General features: G+C 40.2%; 1 protein-coding gene across 1 annotated transcript in view; it reads left to right on the top strand.

Moving 5' to 3' along the window:
* cep290 (centrosomal protein 290) overlaps positions 1–14,507 on the top strand; it is a gene marked incomplete at its 5' end in the record, with an annotated part of 73,492 nt that overhangs the window by 28,618 nt on the left and 30,367 nt on the right. Inside the window, 17 exons of the mRNA XM_080841806.1 lie at positions 111–275; positions 1,441–1,590; positions 1,726–1,841; positions 1,937–2,039; positions 4,729–4,959; positions 5,081–5,254; positions 5,348–5,459; positions 7,913–8,106; positions 9,106–9,257; positions 9,340–9,451; positions 11,260–11,715; positions 12,580–12,744; positions 12,833–12,940; positions 13,016–13,141; positions 13,432–13,698; positions 13,799–13,906; positions 13,994–14,193. Of these exons, the coding sequence (XP_080697932.1) occupies positions 111–275; positions 1,441–1,590; positions 1,726–1,841; positions 1,937–2,039; positions 4,729–4,959; positions 5,081–5,254; positions 5,348–5,459; positions 7,913–8,106; positions 9,106–9,257; positions 9,340–9,451; positions 11,260–11,715; positions 12,580–12,744; positions 12,833–12,940; positions 13,016–13,141; positions 13,432–13,698; positions 13,799–13,906; positions 13,994–14,193 (2,939 nt within the window). The remainder of the gene's footprint in view (positions 1–110; positions 276–1,440; positions 1,591–1,725; positions 1,842–1,936; positions 2,040–4,728; positions 4,960–5,080; positions 5,255–5,347; positions 5,460–7,912; positions 8,107–9,105; positions 9,258–9,339; positions 9,452–11,259; positions 11,716–12,579; positions 12,745–12,832; positions 12,941–13,015; positions 13,142–13,431; positions 13,699–13,798; positions 13,907–13,993; positions 14,194–14,507) is intronic.

The raw sequence follows: 14,507 nt of genomic DNA, 5'->3' as shown, positions 1-14,507 counted from the left end.
GTTCGGTCCTGATGTAGTGGAAGCTTCTCACTCTTTAACATTTATGAGTTTATGTATGGTTGATAATAGTTTACCGTTTAACTCATCTGGCTTGTTTGTTTGCATTTAAGGCTTTAGAAATGAGAAATACAGAAGGAACACCTGAGTCAAGTCTGCAACTTAAGATGCAGGTTGACAATTTAACAGGCCGAACCCATGAACTCAGACAGGAGATGAAATGTGTGAGGGAGGACGCAGCACAGTCTGTGAGGGAACTGGTAATGGCCAATGAAAAGGTATTTCATTTGGAGACCTCTTGTATTATATATGCTGTAATATATAATTATATTTATAACAAGGGTAGATGGAATCCACCATTCTGATTGTGAGTCACAGGGTGTGCTATATTCAACGATATAGTAACTGTACGACCTGTTTTCATCTACCTGAGTGTTCCATATCAGTGGGCACTCAAAAAAAAAAATCTAACTAAGATGGCGACGTGTTGTGGGTAATGTAGTGGGGAATGTTTCATGTGAATTAAGCTATCTACACGACTTTTTATATGTCTACATTGACTCGGTTAGTTGTTTCTGAGTATTGTAAGTCTTAACTGAAAGTCTCGAATATTATTTGTAGGTGACTGCTAACACTTAGTCCAAAAATCCATTGAAACACACGTGCTCTCACACGCGAGTTAGTGGCGATACCCAAATTAATATAAACAAATATTAACAAAGTTTAAAGTGTCCCATTGTAGTTTTTGTTATTTTAATGGCAACTTTGTAAAATGAGCAATGTGAATGAATAAAATGGTGCGAGATCAATGTCGATCTCCTAGCTAATCATCAACAAACTTTTTGTGCTAGGTTAACAGACGTGAAGTTCCCAATGCTATTTGTCTGTTGCATAGCAACAGCCACACAAAGGGGGACTATTTTCTTTTGGCAACTGAAATGCGATACACAATGTTTGGTGGCTAGAACTTTTTTGTGCTGAAAGGCAGCTTACTGTTTATTATTTAATTTGACTTAATATTTATAAAGTCGCTGGCAACCGTGTTATAAAAGCAATAAGGTACTCGAGTCAGTACGGTATCGTACAACACCCTCGAACAAGTACATTATTGACGATACCGTACTGCCTCTTGAACCTTGCTTAAACCTTGCTTAAGAATAGCACAGGAATATATGAGTACACACTTTAGGGGAAGTGTTACTCTGTGTATTGTGTTAAAAAGCAGGGTCAATTATTTTGTTAAACTTCATACTTAACTAGCTGTGTAACTGCACCTAATACTGAGGCTTAATTTCAATGAATTAATCTTTGTTGTTTAGTTACTTGACACAACCATTTGTACACAAAATTTAGTTTGACAGATTGACTCTTTGTGCTAAGTGTGTCATTTTGAATTAAGTCAACCGTAATTGTTGCTTTATTTTTTTGTATGCGTCTTTGTAGGTTATGCGTTTGGAAAGTGAATTAGAAACAGTGAGGAAATCGAATGATACCAAAGAAGTCTTTAAGGCCTTGTACATTCCTGAGGAGATGACACCATCTAATGTGGATGCTATCAGCTCTTTGAATGATTATGCTGTTCATCTTCTGCTGGTTTGTTGAAATTTTTTGTATTCTTAAACATTGTGTACATTCATGAAAGGATATGATCATTTCAGACTGGATTTTCCAAGCGTTTGGTCCTTACTCAAAGTTGTATTTTGTACGACTTTACCCATTTTCTTTTAGGAGGTTAAAGATAAAGAAGAGGCAAGTCAGCGTCTTCAGGTGGCTTTGAAGGAGTATAGAAGGAAACTAGCTGTGATTCGACACCAGCAAGGTCTTCAATATAAAGAATACCAAAGGTTTGTTTAACAGAAGAAACTCTCCTAAAATTGAAAAAGATGACCTACTTCTAGATTTGATTTCCTATGTTAACTTGAGCTGATCTTGATTTTAGTGAGAGGGAAGCATGGCAGAAGGAAAGCGAGTCTCTTAAGGAGGCAAAGAAGAAGTTGGAAGAGCAGAGAGAGCGGGATGAGGTGAAGATCAAAGAGTTCACTGTGAGTAAGATTTGAGGCCACGTATTTAACACTGTTTTTCACCTTTACTTTAGTTCCCAACTCTTTATCTTGAGAACAATGGGCCTCATTCTCGATCATTTTCTGAAGTTGCTTCTGAAATGTTTCTTACGGATTTCGGAAAAACAACGTAAAGAAAACACCTCCGCTGCATTCCTGCACACTTGAAAATGCGTTCATAAGCAGCCGATGTCTTCTCAGCTGTGCTCCCCAGGGATAATTTCTTAAATTGATACGCGTTCTCGTGATAGTGGATTTGCATACATACACGACCCGCCAGCTTCTTATAAGGGCACGCAACCGTAGAGACGTGTGCTTCTTAAAGGTAGAGAGGGACGCGCCTGCTCTGGTAGTGCTAGCTAGGCAGTTCGTTCCACCAATGTGGATCTACGAATAGTCTGGATTAGCATCCTGGTGTAGTCCTTTTATTTAGTTTATGACATCATGATGCCTCGAAGAATCATGACCATACATGTGAAACGTAATTGATAATGATACAAATATTCTCGTATTTATTATAATTATTTTAATCCGAGGATGTCTGAAGAGTTGACGTGAACGCAATCACCAACGGTTTCTCACAAATGCAGCCGTTAACACAGAGAGTTTTTTCTTAAATGCGAATCCTCAAAAATCAAGATGGGCCATCTTGTGTTTTTTTAAGGCAGGGTTTTTCCTGCATAGAGAAAATGTGGGCACGCGCCAAAGCCGTTTTGCCTAGCGCCTATGAAAAATCCCGACCACCTAAAGGCAAAAAAAGTGCGCGATGAAAAAAATAAATAAATGAATAAATAAATCATCTATGCGTCACGCATGCAATGCCTGTCAGGGAATAGGTTCTCAATATTATGTTTCAAGAGTCCTACAGCCGAATTATCGTTCTGCTTTGATCAGTAAACGAGTTGATAAGTGTGTCTTTTTCTTGGCTGATCAACACGCAACAGTGAGTTGTGCGAATGGACAGAGCGGCCAGCTGCCAATCACTCAATCTGCGTATGCATCCTGACTGTCAGTCGGCGGTGATTTTGAGCATAACATTCCATTTTCGGTATTCATGGCTTTCAATTTAATAAAATATCTGTTATGTTGATGACCTAATTGTCTATCCGTTTGAACGATCAACAGTAGACTCCGGGACCTCGGGAGAGGCAGACAACCGCATTCGTTTATCAATGAAAGCTCAGCTCGTTCTGAGGAGATTTGTGTTGCATCTCGAATATAATTCAGGGCTCTCAAGTGTCACAGTCACTAATTTTGGTCTTTAATCACGCACTCCCGCCACACATCGTTTTTCTCACGCTGAAAAAAACCTCTAAGCTATTTAATGTGCCGCAGCGCGCAAACATGACCTGGCCACGCTGCCCTCACCATGGAGGAATCAAGCACGTCTCCCCGAATCCACTGTAGTTCTGCCGTGAGGTGCCACTTATCACCCTTTTAAAAAAAAAGAAATGGGCTTCACAATAGCCAATCAGAAAAACTGGGTAAGATTTAATCCAGCAACCAATGAAAATAAAGCATCCTGGAATTGCGCGCAATTGATCTTCTAAAGGCTTCGTTCACCTGAGGAAACCACTAGAGCTCCGAGCATCAGTCTTCTACAAGGAGTAAGTCGTCCTGTTTTAATGTGACGACAAATTCACAATGGTTTGACACAAGCAATGACAACTTGACTGTAGTTAGAGACTGCAGTTAGAGACTATTTCCCAGATAATTACCATCGGTTTTTAATGAGTGTTTGTAGCCAACACACTTTTAGGCTACATCCTGCCTTTTCACTATAGCTTTGACTCTGAACTTTGTTAATAAATTAAATTCGAGTAGGCCTATTAAAGATATATGTAGGCTAAAATTACCATGAACTTGTTAAATCATTTTACCAGGGCACCAAAAGGCGGAGGGTGGAATGTTCACAGGCTGGTTGTGACCTCTGTACCTGACTTTAAAATAAAATAAAATAAATAATATTTTCCCGCAATTGAGTCCTCCTTGGTTTACACACATCAGCACTTTACCATAGCCTCCATTATTTCTGAAATGGTGAAAAAAAAGTACATAAGTATCTACTAATAAGCTGTCACGGTTAACACAGTCTGTGCGCGCGAAGCGTGCACATTTTTTTGGGGGGGAGCACCGAAGACCCATTTCGACCCAGGAAAAACCCTGTAAGGAATCGCATTTGAGAAAACTTTTGCCGATTTACGACTGCTATTTCGCATTCTGAAAGTCTTCTGAAGTTCAGAAGAAATCCCAGAGGGGAAAACTATCCAGAATGGCAAATGTTTTCCTAAATCCACTGAAGTGGAGTTCAGAAGAAAGTCCTTCATAAATTCTTCTCAACTGCGTTGAGAATGTGACCCAGTAGTCCCAGTGACTGGGGCCTCATTTAGAAATGCTGTGTTCATCATCTTTCATTCTCACTGTCAGAAGGAACAAGAGTGGAGGAAACGTTAGACTGTGTGTTCCTCCATGCTAATGTCATGTGTTTATCATCTTTCATTCTCACGGTCAGAAGGAACAAGAGTGGAGTAAACGTTAGACTGTGTGTTCCTCCATGCTAATTTTAAGAGCCAGCTAAGAAACAAATTCTACAGCTGTCCATGAATAATACCCTGAAATCACAATTTCTTGTACTTTATTTTACTCAGCCTGTTTATCTGTTTCTACCCAGCACTGGCTTGAGGTGTTGGACCAGCACCCTACAGAGGTCAAGAGAGGTCTCTCGGAGGCTGCTCGAAAGATGACTGTGCTCCGGGTGAATGAGAAGTCCCTCACCAGGTACTGCACCACTCTGCTGGAGCTGGAACAGCACCTTAGGAAGGAGAACAACAAACTCAAAGATGATTTTGTTAAAATGGAAATGTCTGTAACTGAGAGGATATCTTACTTACAAAGATATAAGGTAGGTTTATTTTTCAGAGCATTCTATGTGGGTAAATTAATTTGAGTAATACATGTTGACATTTTATTTGCTGCTTGTACTAAATTTCTGATTTCTTGTGTTTCTAATTCTAAATTTGAAGGACATGGCTGTTTTCAAAATAGCTGCACTACAGAAGGCTCTGGATAATAGTGTCCCTTCCCCCGAACTTGAGAAAGCCAATAAACAGTTCATCAACCTAACGGTCAAATATAGAGACCTCCTGCAAAAAGACAACCATCTCATTCAAAGGACCACTGAGCTTGAACATCTACAGGTAGAAAAGCATCATGACTCTCTTCTGATTCAGCCTTACATGAGTTATAAAAATGTGTCTTCTTTACATGTCTTCTTGTCTTTTCTAACTAAGCAAGAGAATGTGTCTCTTCATGAACATATTGGCTCCCTCAACAAAGAACTGCAAATCAACAAGGAGAGAGTCCATGTACTAGAACAAGCGTGGGATCACATCAATTCTCAAGGTAGAGGTTGATAGTTCACATGGCTACAAATTGTTATGTTAAATCCAGACTGAAATACTAGTCTTTGTTTCTTAACATTTAGCCAAACTTGCTAACTTTCTGTTAGGGCAACATGCAAACTCAATAACAACCTTCACTATAATATCCCATCTGCATCTCCACAGGGTGCAGTTAACTGTTTTCTTAAAACTAATTTTGATGCAAAACATTGCCTGATACCTCATGGTTATGGTCAACTGAGTACATTAAGGAGTGCATTTTCTTCATTGTTAACAGTGGCGATTTTAGCCTGAGATTTCTGGTGGGGCAATTTTGTATGACGTCATGTCATAGTCATAATAATAGAGGTAACTGATTATTATAAGCAGTAGGACTATATAGACCAGTAAGATAAACTATGGGCTACATTTTGAGTGGCAGCAGGGAGCAGAAATCCTATTTCAAATACATTTCACATGCTCTAGCGCTCAGCGCGACACAAAGATTGCCTATAATACAGCATTAAAGTAAAATTATTGCAACAAATTTAAAAGATTAGACAGTCACATAGCTCAAATAACTTGCATAATGTATTAAGCTTGTAAACGACTACTAATTCTGTTGATTGTCGTCGAGAGGCTGTATTGGGGAATGCTTTAACCTGCCAGACGCGCTTGCTGTTAAGGCATGTGAATAACTCCAGTGACCGGCATTAGTCCGGAAATCCAGTGTGTAAATCCGTTTTATTGTTCTTCAATAATTAGTCAGAATCAGAACATCCATAAGTCCATATATCCATTAACTTTCTATTGTTCAAGCAGCAGTTTGAGTGCGGTCAGCAAAAGTAGGGCTTCCCCCATCACCCTCTTTCCGTTCATTAACTACAATCACTGAATGAGCAAGTGATATGAGCTACACACACCAGGTGACCCGATTACCGTAGGCACCCGCATAGGTGAACACACCACGGCACAATTCTCACCATCACCAACACCTGTGCGCCCCAATTACCATACACACCCACATTCACGCAACACAGAGAAAAAACGTCATTCTGACCTCAACAAAGCTTGTGGCACACATGTGGCATACAATATGAAGCAAAAGGCACAACTGAAACTGATAACAGCAACAAAACATGCTGCTAAATTAACAAAACTTTTCCATCAGTGGCAAAAAAAAGAAGGTTTGACTCACAGAATCGTAGTGTCTTTTAAGCCTGGTGTTGGCATCTTCTCAAAGTTCGCACTTCCCACAGAGCTGTATGCACGATATCAGCCTCCCCAGTACATAACGATTCTCCTCCGTCTGTTGTGTTCAAAAATGTTCCGCTGATATGCACTTTCTAGCTGTGCCATGATGTTGACCTGCCCCAATTTCAGGGCACAATTGATATGGGTTTTTAAGCTTTCTGCCAGATGGTCCAGGTCTTTGAATCCATCCGTTGTCCGAACTGAGTCTGCATTAGTACCAATGTCAAAAAGACGGCATGGGAAACAGAACAGTGCTCGTTTTGATGTGCTAGCAGTTAGCCATGTCTTTCTGTCATACCAGTCCGTCTTTAAAGTTCAAGTCGCTTTCTCACCAGCCTGTAGTCTGACTAGCCCAAAACGTTTAATTTCGATTTTCTCTTCCACGAAAATGTATTAAATTGCACCCTCAACAAATAGTCTACATTATTCATTGTAGTCTGAATTAAAACACTTCCAAAATACTCTAAAACTAGCGATAGCTAACTAGCAGTAACGTTACTGGCATTGGTCTGGCTGATATGATCTTTGACTATATGTTTTTTTTTTCTTCTTAGTCTCGGGGTACAGTTCTCGCGGGTTTCTAGTTGCTAGGCAGATTACGTGTGGGGCACATTTGAAAGTGCCCCACGGCTCAATGTTAACTTTGGCCTGTGTGGTTCACGCTCATTGGTGTTTCCATGGTAACGGTGGGGCAGCGTGGGCCTGTGCCCTACCGGAAACGTTGCACAGAGCAAGCACCATAGACATATAAACGTTCATTCGTGTCTATGGCAAGCACACAGGCAGAAATACACACGAATCAAATTACTCCAAAACAAGACTATAATGCTTGTGAGTCAAGGTTATTCTAACAAATATTTATGCTACTTTGCATATAAATATATACAGTATATAGTTTGCCGCGAAGTACGAATGTATTGAGCTTTCTGCACAACAGCGCCATCTGGTGGGGCAGTGCCCCACCTGCCCCTAATGTAGAAACTGATTGTTAATATCAAATACATTGATCTAAACCTTTTTACCTGTGTATCCATTACATGTTCTTTATAATTTTTTGATTCATACCTATGTTTTACTTGTTTAAATTATTAAATGTATTATTTTATGAAGATCTCCCAGTTGGTAACAAGCCCTGATGAAAATAAAGAGGGTAGTACTAATGGATAGAACTGTAGTACTGTCGTGCCGATCATAACCTGACAACATGATTTTACTCCACAGATGTGAGCAGGGCTGAAAAGGCTATGACAAACGGTGAAATAGTGTCTGTTTCTAAAAAGATGGCTACTTTGGAGATGAAGGAGCTGAATGAGAGGCAGAGGGCTGAGCACGCCCAGAAAATGTATGAGCAACTCCGCAATTCTCTAAGACAAGTGGAACAACGGAATTTTGACCTGGAGAACAAATTTGTGGAGGTAATTTTGTCTATCAGGTTATTTGGGCATCTTTTTATGTGTAAAATGTTGACTGAAACAGTTGACTAAACTTGTGCGCAGGACAGCTATAAGTATGACTGGCATTTGAGGCTTTATGACTAATTAATGTGCAGTGTATAGCAGGTTTAGAGGGTCCAACAGCCACACAGTAGCTGCTTGGATGAAAACGGCAGGGATGTTTAAAACCTCCTCAGAGATCAAAGTGTTTTTTTTTTTATTGTTTTCTTTTTTCTTTCTTTTTGGTTTTGGCTTTACAAATATAATGCTGAAAGGTATGGGGGTGTACATTCATGTGTGTTTGTCATGATAATGTGCAAATGTACATGCCTAAAGCATAAGCGATATGTACACATATTTTCTCAATCAGTATTTTTAATGCAAATATTTAGGCTCCAGAATATACAGCAAAAACACTTTTTACACTTTTAATTTACATTACATTAAAAATTAATGAATTCCAAACTTAAATTTATTATGTGTGATACCCCTGTGCTTTTGAGTTCCAGATAAAGAGAAATAGTAAATTATTGACAAATGACAGAGGTGTCACATATAGTAACTATAGGTGTCACAGGTAGTATCTATGAGGGGTATAAGCAACATTATGGAACAATTTGACCTTGAAATAACAGCTTCAGAATCATTTTGGAGGTACACTGACTTGTAATACAGAGAATGGCGTCTGTGCCACTGCCACAGCATGCCAGCTACACCTGTTATTGCATGTAACTTTGGACAGGGTGCCACACCTCTCACACAACGACTAGACCTTACTGCTAGCTATAAGAAGAAGCTAACACAGTAATATCTGTATGGACATTTTGGAAACATAAATATGTCAGTGCTTGGACGACCTCATAATATGGAATGCAGCAACAGAGCAACTGTTGCACACCAAACAAATCTTACATGCCATTAAGATGGAAAGTGTACCTTTGCTGTTTTGAGACTAATTCTTGTGTATGTTTTGGTCACCAGGTGACCAAGCAGAACTTGGATTCCCAGAGAGTTGAGCAGGAGCTCCGTGATGAGTTGGCTAACAGTGTCAGTAAGGCTGTGAATGATCGTAACCAGAAGTGCATCACTGATCATGAGAAGACAGAGGCTGAGATGAAGATGGAGATCTCCAAGTGAGCATTTGCATGTGGTCAAAATGATAAATCCATCATAAGACTTCCAGAACTGGTTTGAAATTACTTCCATTTTCTACAGGTTGCAGGAAGTGGCCAATGTGGCAAAAATGCAGGTGTTTTCACTGGAAGCCAGGCAGCAGTCCAGAGAAAAAGAAATTGAAGCTTTGAGGAGACAGACCTTAGATTACCAGGTGAGAGAGCTCCTACTACTTCTAAAGATTAAAATACACCTGGTATGGGATTCCATATGATTTTGCACAAATATCGTTGTACATTAACTAAGGGATAATGGATGACACGGCGCTCTGCTTCGTGTTGGGGCCACATAACCACCTTGCACATGATTTTTTTTGCGGTTGACCTATTAACGTTAATTTGCGGAATTTGAACTGCTAGAACTAAATTGAGTCTTATCCTAAGGTACAGGCCGTTAGTTGTAAGGCACGGCAGGTTTATGTATACAGCACAATTTATACACATTGGTTGATCAAAGTGCTTAACAAATGAGCACATAAAGGAACACAGAGATTTTTTTAAACAAGATATTTAAAAAGAGCAGAAAAACAAAAGATTCAAACGAAAGAGTAAATGAAAAATCAGGTGAAAAGAGTTGGGTTTTGAGTGTAGATATAAAACTGTCAACAGTTGGAGCACCTTTGATGTCATCATATTTTGCCACTGCCACAGCCCGCCTGGTACTGCCCTATGCAACCTTGGTGTATAGGGCGGGACACCTCTGTATGGCACCACTGCTCACAACAACAACTAGACCTTTCTGTTTGCTATAAAAAGAAGCTAGTAGCTAGATCGTAGTATTCTCTGTATGGACATCATGGCAGAGGAGACAAAGAAACTGAGAAAGACATTGTCAGAGGACACAACGAAGAGAAAAAGAGAGTAACCAAGAAAGAGATTGTAACCTTAACTTGTTGGCGAGAGTCAAAAGGATGCAACTCAGATGCCAAGCTTGCCTTTTTCCTGTTGGACTAGTCAGTAATAACTAATTCGTAGGGCTGTCAATAGATTAAAAAACAATACTAATTAATCTCACATTTTGAAATGAATGAATCTAGATTAATCGCGATTGAAAAGTTTGTTTTTCTTCTTAAGACTAAATCTTATTAACTAATGAGTCATCACTTCAGACAGCGTGTTTAGACACACAGTTTAATTGTATTTTTTTTTAAACACAATGGTGACCCTCGAAGGTAAATTATAAGAACTGTCCCCTGAAGCAATTAGAATCACCCCTGTCAGCCCACCCCCCGCAGCAATGTTGATTGGCCGACAGTCACCGCCGGCAACCCAAACTGCTAAAGCTTGGTTCACGGACTGGTCTAGTTATTTTCCTAGAGAAGTCGTGGAGTGTGGGTTGGCGACCATCTAAACTGGGACTGCTTTCTGTCGGGTTGCATTAAGGTGCGTCCAAATTAATTAATCTCACGCCAAAACGTTAGATCAGTCTTCGTCAATGTCACCCCAAGAAAGGCTTGGAAGTTTGCAACCTTGAAAACCTAACGCCGCTAGCTTGTAATATGTAAGACTCTCCTATGTATATTACGCACAAAATTAGCCCTTTATTATGCAACCAACAACATTTAACTAGATTACACATACTTCAATCAAACATTTACAGAACAATGTATAAAGGCTGAAAACGGGAAAAGACCCTTAGACTTTAATTTGGACTCTGGAACAGCCAACAATGTGAACAGTCTCACAGCAGTACATGGGTGTAAAGAAATCGAATCTGACGCCAAGCCAGGGAGTGCTTTGTACGTACATGATCAAAACCTTGAAATGAATGGAAGCCTAACTCTCGATCCCAAACAGAATTGGGTTACCCCATACCCCAACCGGTTGCCCCACAAAACAGAGGTTTAGGGCTAGGTCTATTTGTGTGCTTTTTTTCAAGTAAAAAGAAAAACACTATCATCTTCACAAAGATGTTAGACAGTAATTAGCTAACAGAAAATCTACCTGCTTTTTTTTCACCCAGGCCCAGTCGGATGAAAAGGCCCTCATAGCCAAGCTCTATCAGCACATTGTTGCCTTGCAATTAAGTGAAACAACGGCTCTGTGTAAGCTGGAGAACACCACTAATCAGCTTCGTAAACTAGAGGCTCAGATATTGCGGGCTGAACAGCAGCTGGATGAAAAGGAGAAAACACTGTGGCACGTTCGCCAAAGTGCTCATGATCAAGCCAAACACCTTCAACAGACAATCCAGTCATTGCGGAGGCAGTTTTGTGGTGCGCTTCCCCTGGCTCAGCAGGAGAGGTCTTTCCAGACCATGATGCACCTTCAGGAGGATCGCAATCAGGTGAGACAGGAGGCCCTTCAGGCAGAAGAGCAGAGACGGAGCTTAGAAGGCAAGGCCAAAGAGCTGGAGCTCAAACTCAAAGGACTGGAGGACCTCACAACCACTCTTAAGGATTCCAAAGGGGCTCAGAAGGTTTGTATGACTGATGCATGTACATACACATGGGCACTACGTTAGTCTAAACCTTTAGACTGATTGATGTACTGTACATACACATGGGCACTACGTTAGTCTAAACGTTTAGGCTAATGCATGTACATACACATGGGCACTACGTTAGTCTAAACGTTTAGGCTAATGCATGTACATACACATGGGCACTACTTTAGTTTAAACGTTTAGGCTGATGCATGTACATACACATGGGCACTACTTTAGTTTAAATGTTAAGGCTGATGCATGTACATACACATGGGCATTACTACGTTAGTCTAAACGTTTAGGCTGATGCATGTACATACACATGGGCACTACTTTAGTTTAAATGTTAAGGCTGATGCATGTACATACACATGGGCATTACTACGTTAGTCTAAACGTTTAGGCTGATGCATGTACCTACACATGGGCACTACTTTAGTTTAAATGTTAAGGCTGATGCATGTACATACACATGGGCATTACTACATTAGTCTAAACGTTTAGGCTGATGCATGTACATACACATGGGCTCTACTACGTTAGTCTAAACGTTTAGGCTGATGCATGTACATACACATAGGCACTCAGCAACTGTTTGATGTATCCAAAGATGATTATATATGCTACCCACACCTGTACTGGTCAAACTGTGTTTCAATCATTAGGATGATTGACAGTAGAAACATATTTGTTGCTAAGAACTCTTTGTATTGGTTAATCTCTCATCATGACCAGCCCTCACCACCACTTATATTCTTGTATTCATTTACTGTTTCAACCATTAGTCCTTCCATATGTGTTCCTTGTGTTTGTTATTCTTGGAATTCATAGACTGTTGTTTATGTTGTATATTAGGTGATTGAGTGGCACAAGAAATTGGAGGAGACCCGACTGCTGGAAATGAAACGTAGCAGAGAAGTGGCTATACAGAAGGAGGAAATCAGATACCTGAAAAATGTGGTAGAGGAACAAGAACGGTCCATCAGTTCCTTGGAGGATGATCACATTCAGGAGAGAAAGGTCTTCAGTTCTGTGCGCTGTGACATCCAAATGTTTCGGAGGAGTGATGTAATCACACACATACTGATGGCTCACACACTTTTCACAGCTTCATGAGGAGCGGCAGCTGCTTTGGGAAGGAAGGGAGGTGGAATTTGAGCGCCAGATGGAACACTTTCAGAAACAACAGAATGAAATTTATGATGCTCATCAAAAGGTATAATTGGGGGGGGGGATGTAATATGGTATGATGCATTATTACTCACCTTAACTGTGCTTTGGGTTTGAACAGACAGGTGGCGCCCTCCCGGATCCAACTCTGCCTCTCTCCCAGCAGCTCAATCATTCTCTGACTAAAACTAAAGAGCTCATCCGTGCTGTTTCAGAAAAACAAGCAACCTGCAATTCTCTGGAAGAGGTGAAATCAGTAAAGCTCTCAAGCTGCATACATATTAACATGAGTCGAATACATTTTTTGTGATTAAGTGGTGATTATAACATTGAGTTGAACTGATCATTTTTTATAAAAGCATACTTAACCCAAACATAACAAATTCTGGACTATTTCCTCATGAGCCTGAAAGAGGAATGGTCCAGTACTTTTACTCTGCTGGGTTGTGCTTGTTTTTGTTGGTACATGTACACAGTGCACACCATAGGAAAATATGCTCTATCCATCATTGCTAACAATGCTTTTTCCCCGTACAGAAACTGAAAGAGAGGGAAGAGGCATTATGGAATTCAGAGCAAAATGTTCTCTCTCGAGACAAGGTCATTAATGAACTGCGCCTACGCTTGCCAGCAGTTGCTGAAAAGGAAAAGATCTTAGCGAACCTCAGCAGACAGGACAATAATCCTGAGAGCCAACCAGCATTCAAAGTGGCTCAGCAAACTATAAATAGCCTTCAGGGACGCTTGAACCAAAAAGAAGAAGTCTTGAAGAAGTACCAGCACCTTCTGTCCAGAACAAGACAAGTACACTTGTGTTTAATTGTCATTAGGCTTAATCTACATTCTCAGGTCTCCATGGATATAAGGGATATTTTGAGATGTATTTAAAGTTTCTCATTAACAGGAACAAGAAGACATTGCAAAAAAGCACAAAGAGGACATGCAGGCCCTTCAGCAGAAGCTTGAAACACTTACAGAAGCTTCATTAGGTCACCTGAAACAGACAGCTCTGGTAAGAAACCTTTAATGTGAGTGTTCAGACAGTTCAAGGACAGTGGTATACAGTAAAGATTGTCTGATTGTCACTGGTATTTTTCAGGACTTAATAAAGAAACCCTTTATTACCATACCAACAACAAAACACCTGGCACGTTTAGCTGAATTGGAGCAGACTGTGGCTGAGCAGGAAAACTCTCTCACAACCCTCATGGATAAGCTTAAGGTCAGGACTGCAGAGTTGGACAAACAGAGACATATCATGGACCTCCAGGCCAGGAAGCATGACATGGACAAAGACAGGTACATCATATTTTAATTCATTATACACACTTTAGGCTTCGATCACATTTTATGTTTTTGTCTGATGACAAAGGTTGGGTTAGAAAAAAAAACACAGTTACTGAAGGAGCCATTCAATTTGACTCCACAAAGAAACATTTCCAATGCAGTTTAACTGCATTGTAATGCAGTTCACTGTGCTGTGATATGAACACACTTGCTCTAATGTATCAATCTAACGTGCAAGCCAGTATAGATCCTTTTGCAGAAATCCTCTTGCAACAGGGTTCACACGTGATTTCTGAAAGGTTGGCATCTTTCGAGTGACCGTGTAA

Source organism: Sprattus sprattus, assembly GCF_963457725.1.
Source record: "Sprattus sprattus genome assembly, chromosome: 7".
NCBI lineage: Eukaryota > Metazoa > Chordata > Actinopteri > Clupeiformes > Clupeidae > Sprattus > Sprattus sprattus.
Note: the sequence above shows the minus strand (reverse complement) of the source record. Positions and strands in the feature narration are given on the sequence as shown.